The sequence below is a fragment of the Danio aesculapii genome, chromosome 21, assembly GCF_903798145.1.
Source record: "Danio aesculapii chromosome 21, fDanAes4.1, whole genome shotgun sequence".
In the NCBI taxonomy this organism is placed as follows: domain Eukaryota; kingdom Metazoa; phylum Chordata; class Actinopteri; order Cypriniformes; family Danionidae; genus Danio; species Danio aesculapii.
The window spans coordinates 4,951,953-4,959,129 of NC_079455.1; the positions used below are offsets into that span (position 1 = coordinate 4,951,953).

General features: G+C 36.4%; 1 protein-coding gene across 1 annotated transcript in view; it reads left to right on the top strand.

Moving 5' to 3' along the window:
• bnip1b (BCL2 interacting protein 1b) overlaps positions 1-6,270 on the top strand; it is an 11,492-nt gene extending 5,222 nt beyond the window's left edge. The window contains exons 5-6 of the mRNA XM_056446275.1: positions 2,114-2,232; positions 4,912-6,270. Of these exons, the coding sequence (XP_056302250.1) occupies positions 2,114-2,232; positions 4,912-5,108 (316 nt within the window). The 3' untranslated portion in view covers positions 5,109-6,270. The remainder of the gene's footprint in view (positions 1-2,113; positions 2,233-4,911) is intronic.
• The last annotated feature ends 907 nt before the right edge of the window (positions 6,271-7,177 follow it).

The following is a 7,177-nucleotide window of genomic DNA, read 5'->3' on the forward strand; positions in this document are numbered from 1 at the left end:
TCAAAATACAATATATTAACATTTTAATGTTGAAAAAGTTAATGTGGGTGTCTTAAAGAGCAAAAATAGTATACAGCATTTGGGCTCTTATATGCTGTTGTGTAATCACTCATATTGCAAGTCATATCTCTCCGGCCCCTCATTTGGGATGCTTTTCATGAACTGTCCCCCATGACAAACTAATTGAATAGCCCTGATTTAAACTTTGCCTCAAGTTGGAAAACGCGTTGTCGACGTTTGCTGCATTTTTTTCTTAATCATATCGTCTTTTGATCATATGAGATAAAAGAGGCATCATTTGAAACTGTAAAGAATCTATTTTTATTTGTGTATATTGCTAATGTGTATTGTAAAATGTGTTTTAGTGTCTGGATCTTGTCTGATTCAGCAATTACGGATCAATAAATACCACCAGCAAAAAAGTAATTTGTACTCTGAGTACTTTTTTTTAAAGAGTAATTTGTACTTTTACTCAAGCACTTTTTAACCCCAGTACTTTTACTTGTAATTGAGTATAATTTTAGCAATGTAACAGTACTTGTAATTGAGTACAAATTTGTTGTACTCTTACCACCACTGTATATATGTATGTATATATATGTATATATGTATATGTGTATATATACATGTATATATATATATATAAATGTGTATGTATATATGTATATATGTATGTATATATGTATGTATATATGTATATATGTATGTATATATGTATGTATATATGTATATATATATGTATATATGTATATATAAATATGTATATGTATATGTATATGTATATATGTATATACACGTGTATATATATATATATATATAATTTTATATTTACACATCATATTTAACTAAAACCAGAAATGTTTTTCCATGTTTTGGCCATTCTGTTAAATCGTTTTATTGACACCACTTTTTCAAGGACATGAAAATGCAAACATTTATTTAAAGCAGGTTGAATATAGCATTTTTTAAACAATAGAAAAGTTACCATTACCTGCTGAAACATCTCAAGAATGATCAGTGGAAACAGAATGTACCTGAGCTCAATTTATTGAATACTTATGTACATGTGATTTTTCAGGATTTTATTTTTAATACATTTGCAACAGTTAAAAAATATTTTTTCACATTGTATTATGGGGTATTGTGTGTAGAATTTTGACTAAATAAATGAATTGAATCCATTTTGGAATAAGGCTGTAACACAAAAAATGTGGAAAAAGTGAAGCGCTGTGAATACTTTCCCGATGCACTGCAAGCGGTAAACATATCCCGTAATTCTGATTGGCTGATTGGAATGTTGTTTCACAACAGGATCAACATAGATGTCCTACTTGGTGAGATCAGGTTGGCATTGGATAAATCAAGTCAGTGTTAGTGAACCACGTGTGTTCATGACAGCAAAACTCTGTTACAGTGTTCTGTTAAAGACAAAAAAAACTACACACTGAAAAAAAGAGATGTATTCTGTAATCTTGCTAAAACTGAGGAAAAAAGCCCTCAAATTATGTAATTGTTATTAAATGATGTAAATTGTTATATTGTATTATTTTTGCACTTTGCATTAATCTTATTATTTAAGTAATATTTACTGATTTTTCCTTATTAATCTTGCTGCAGTTTGGACTTTTTGAAATTGCATTGTTACTTGGTATTTTGTATGTTCTTTTAAGCATTAATAATAATAATGAAAAAAAAAAAAACCTTGCAAAAACTAATAAAAAAAATGTATATCGAGTAAAGTATCGATTGGGAATCGGTATTAAAGTATCGGTATCGGTACCGAATATATTTTTTTGAATGAGACCCAGCCCTATGAATACTTAACAACCAAACCATTACAGGGAGAGTTGACCAAGAAAAACAAATGTACTCACTCTCAAGTGGTTCCAAACATGTATGAGTTTCTTTGATTTTGTTTAAAACGATAGACATTCTGGATAATGTAGGAAATGGTGGCAATTGACTTCCTTAGTATATCTTCATTTGTGATCAACAGAAGAAAGAAGCTCAAACAGGGTTAGATCAAGTGGAGTACATTTTGAAACTTCTCAGCACTGTTAGCTTTACTCTTTTAGTCATTTTGATTAAATTGATGGTGTTGTTTTGGGTTCAGGAAGGCCACCAAAGAGAGTTTGGTGCAGACATCCAGTGACATCACCGAGAGCCTGATGAGCATCAGCCGAATGATGGCGCAGCAGGTGCAGCAGAGCGACGAGACCATCGGAAATCTGGGTAACAAAGATAGCTTAGTTTACCAATGCTTCTGTTTATAAATGACTGTCACTTACCATTAGAGAACCATTGAACTTACTGAATAGGCACATTTAATGTTCTCAACAGCAGGCCATTGAAGTTGTGGGTGACTTTTTTTCCCTTTAATATAATAATAATAATATTAATAATAATAAAAGCAAAATATTTTTGTAGGTGAATCCAAGGTCCATTAGTGATTAACAGCAGTCAATGGTTACCGTTTTTTTTTAGATGTAAAACATCTACAAAAAAAGCCCCCAAATCAATAGCCACAGCTCCTGGCATCACACTGATGTCTTGTGAAGCAAAGCGATTGGTCAGTGTTGGAAATTGAACGTTATGATGGAAACGTATTTACTGAATAAATTGCTTGCATTCAAAAAAGCAGGGGACTTCACCGCAGCTGATGATGTGATTGGCAGGCCCGGCGCCAGGATGTCATAACTGAGGGGGCATTTTAATCCCATTGAAGGGCACTAGACCTGGAGCCTCATGTATCAACGCTGCGAACGCCAGATTTCACGCTCACGTTTGGATTTACTTATGATGAAATTAACGTGAGAATGTGCGTTGGTTTGCGCCAACTTCATGTCTGGCGTACGTGTATTTCTGTTTGGTTTTTTTCCCAATGGTGACTCCTAGAGGCACTTATGTTAAATTTCACACTACAAGGTATCGCAGGAACAAAGTATCCTGGCAACTGGTTCTTTCCAAAGAGAACTGGCAGACCGCTCTGGGTTAAGCCAGTCGTCTTTGAGCAGTGCAATGCCAGCTGTATGGGACGGGATCATTCGGTTTCCATACCATGCATACGTGAATCATAAACATTTCCATTTATTAAAGATGCAAATAATATGTTATGCTCAAATGCGATTGGGCAGCTGAAATTCCAGTGGCACTGCCTTGATAAGAGCGGAGGGGTGCTGCTATACCGCCCTAAGAAAGTGTTCCTCTAATACATCTGTGTCTCCCACAGACACGGATACTACTCCAGACAGTAAAGTGTCACCCACAATTGAGGTAACTCTCTCCTCAAAGGGTGTTAGTTCAGCATCCCCTGTTCCCCCGCCTGTTCGGTCCACATTTTGACGGTGCGCTGCTGTTCTCCTCTTAACCTGCACCTATACATCGGACCATTTCTTTTTTAATTCACTCACAGGGCGATGTTCAGACACCACAGCGTTAACCGCGTCAGCTAAACTCTCCCACTCAATTTTTTTTCTTTTGATCTTAATTCTGGAGGACAAACTTGCAAATAACACAGTTTTTCTCTGGTCCACCTCCAATAGGAGCACCTCCAATTCACATTCTGTGACGTTTCTCTTCTTGCTTGCTTTTGCCATTGCTTTCGTTTGGTTTGGCCAAAGTGGAGTCATTACCATATTTATTAGGGGGAGGAGGCAGAGAGGGGTTTTGCCCTCATGCACGTGCGCTCAGTTTCACGTTAATTCGGATGTACAAAGAGAATATGCGTGGGATTCCGTGTACGCAGTGTTTCATACATCTGGATTTTTTTACTGCTACATTTACAGCTTTGTGCATACACGATGTTTTAGTATTAATGCAACGCAAGTCTTTGTACTTGAGGCCCCTGGTGACTGATTTTGGTCACTCTTGTTACTTTCATTTAGGCTGTTTAATCACTTATTTTTTATTACTTTGCATTACTGCCTAAGTTACTGACTTAAGGCTGTAATATACTTTTTATAGTAATAATAAAATGCACAGTTTCGCTATTACTGATTTTATCAATGAAGGTTATGCAATGATACCGTTTAAAGAAATGCAGACAGATCATGGCTTCAGTGCCAAACTCCTTATTTTTTTCTGTTTTATTTAAAAATATATAAATGTTTTTGGTAAAGACTTCAAACTATGTCCACACATGCAAGCTAACCCACGGTTAGACTATTCGTATAACCACTAAATAAATATAGTGAAATCAGCATAACCGAGTCATCAAGCTTCATTACCAAACCAATATTAGTGTTAGGAAAAAGTAAATGTTACAATCTAATGTCATTTAAAAAAAAAAACAGTAGCGAAATGTGTTACTTAGTTACATGGTAAGGCATTAGTGAAGCCAGAAAAGCAGAGTCTGTCTACCTACCTCAAAAAAAATAAAAGAAATTCAGTTAGTACCATGAAAATTGGTTAAATTCTGGCATGGATAACATGCAACTCAATAGGCATAACTTTTATTCTAATTTTAAAGGTAGAAATAAAGCTTTATTATGATATAGGCTATCATAAGTGTTTTTTTTTGTGTGTGAAATTGTCCAAATCCAGCATTCTTCAAAATATCTTCTTTAGGGCCCTATCATACACCCAGTGCAATAAGGCTATTTTCAGATCAACGCAACCTCAACAGCGTGCTCAACAGCGCTCAAACGTTAGCGGGAAATGGACGATTTTAAAATGTCAGTATCGATTGGTATCAATTTCCAGTATTGTAACACCCCTACTTGAGGGAGAGTAAATAATGAGTACATTTTAATTTTTGGGTAAACTTCCCCTTTAACAGTAATTACATGAATGCACGTGAATAAAATAATAATATAAACATTTACACATTTGAACTGCAACCGCCATGTCATCACTAACTTTTAACCTCATTGTGGATAATATATGACATTTTTTCATTTATTTATTTTCCAGTTACGTCCTCAAGGACTGTACAAGAGACAAACGAAGAGTTTAAAGCCATGACGGGGACCATTCACTTGGGCCGAAAACTTATCCTGAAATATAACCGCCGCGAGCTGACCGACAAACTGCTGATCTTTTTAGCCATCGCTCTGTTTCTGGCGACGGTGCTCTACATCCTGAAAAAAAGACTCTTCCCCTTCATTTAGAGCAACTTTACACTGTTTGGACTGAAACCAATCTGTGATTGTTACCACTCAAATTAGCCTCACGATTCTAAGAGGAATAGTTCACCCAAAAATGACAACTTAAGCACTATTTACTCGCCCTGAAGTTGTTCTAACAACTTGAATATGGTTGAAAAAAAGGAGATATTTTGAGGAAAGCTGAAAACCTGTAACTATTGACTTCCATAGTAGGAAAAACTAAGATTATAAAAGGCAGTGGGTACAGGTTTCCAATATTTTTTAAATATCTTCTTTTTTGTTCAACAGAAGAAACTCGTAAAGGTTTGAAACAAGTAAAGGGTGAGCAAATGATGTCGGAATTGAAATTTTTGGGTGAACTATCCCTTTAATGGAACATTCCACTATTTTGGAAATTGGCTTGTTTTACAACTCCCCTAGAGTTAAACAGTCTGACGGTAACACTTTTAGCCTAGCTTTGCATAAATCATCGAATCGGATTAGAACATTTTCCCATTTTTGAACTAATTCAGCCAATCTCTGAGTCTGGTAGGAACAATTTTAGCCTAGCTTAGCATAAATCATCGAATCGGATTAGAACATTTTCCCATTTTTTAACTAATTCAGCCAATCTCTGAGTCTGGCTGGAACAATTTTAGCCTAGCTTAGCATTAATCATCGAATCGGATTAGACAATTTTCCCATTTTTGAATCCATTCAGCCAATTTCTAAGTCTGGCAGGAACAATTTTAGCCTAGCTTAGCATTAATCATCGAATCGGATTAGACCATTTTCCCATTTTTGAATCCGTTCAGCCAATTTCTAAGTCTGACGGGAACACTTTTAGCTTAGCTTAGCGTAAATTATTGAATCAGATTAGACCATTTTCCCATTTTTCAATCCATTCAGCCCATCTCTAAGTCTGGCAGGAACACTTTTAGCTTAGTTTAGCATAGATCATTGAATCACATTAGACCATTAGCATCTTGCTAAAAAAAAAAAAAAATTCATATTGATCATTTTCCTATTTAATCTTGTACTCAGACTGACGGAAGTTTCTAGGTGGATATGGCCAGGAACTATACTGCATAGCAGGCCCATGCACAGCCTCTTACAGGGGCAGGTGCTCAACACAATCGCAAAGTGAAGAGTGGGGGGAGGGGGACATAGACGAAAGGTTGTAATCGCAAAGTGAAGAGTCGGGGGTGGGGGTGGGGGGGAGGATGGGGTTGAGCAAGAGGGGCACCTCAGCCAATGAGGGCAAAGGGGCAGTAAGGGCCACCCCCCTGTGCATGGCCCTGCTGCATATTTACTTAATTATAATGCTGGAAATATAGTTCCTAGCCATATCAGCCTAGAAAATAGCAACTTTTCATTTTCCGTCGATCTTAGTACACGATGTAACTACAAAAAAAGTCAAGCTTTAAATAGAAAAGATATCAAAACTCTTTTTTCCAAAATTATTTCGCAATATGCTAATGGTCTAATCCAATTCAATGATCTATGCTAAGCTAAGCTAAAAGTGCTCTTTTTTGTTATCGGCTGAATGGATTAATAAATGGTCAAACCCAGCTGGTAAAATCTTTAACTCGAGGTGACATTTGAAATATCAGCTCCTGCTCGACCATACCGATGATTTCACGAAACTCTTTTACTGTACTGTCCACCTCAGGAACGTTAACTTCGACGCCATTGTGTGGGGACTTTTTCCTCAGTAGTTTTGTCGGTTTTATGCTCGTCTTTCTTAGGCTTTGGTCAACGCTCCATTATTTCTCGATGTCCACCAATGCAAGGTAACAATTTTCCACCATTTGCACAGGATCTCAGTGCTTATTTAAAGTAATATTAAAGATTTCCCAGGAGCTCGCTTGTTTATGTCCGCTCACCATCACGTGACTCCGAAAAATGAGCCTATTTCCAAAAAAAGTGGAGTGTTCCTTTAATACCAGTAATTCTTCCAAAATAAAAGTTGCTACTGAAGTGACGACAGGAGCTTCACAACTCTCTCTGGGGACTCGAAATAATGAAGTGCTATTATCAAATCGCTGGAAGAAATAACGCACTTTGCAATCTTATGCATTTTGCTACATTAG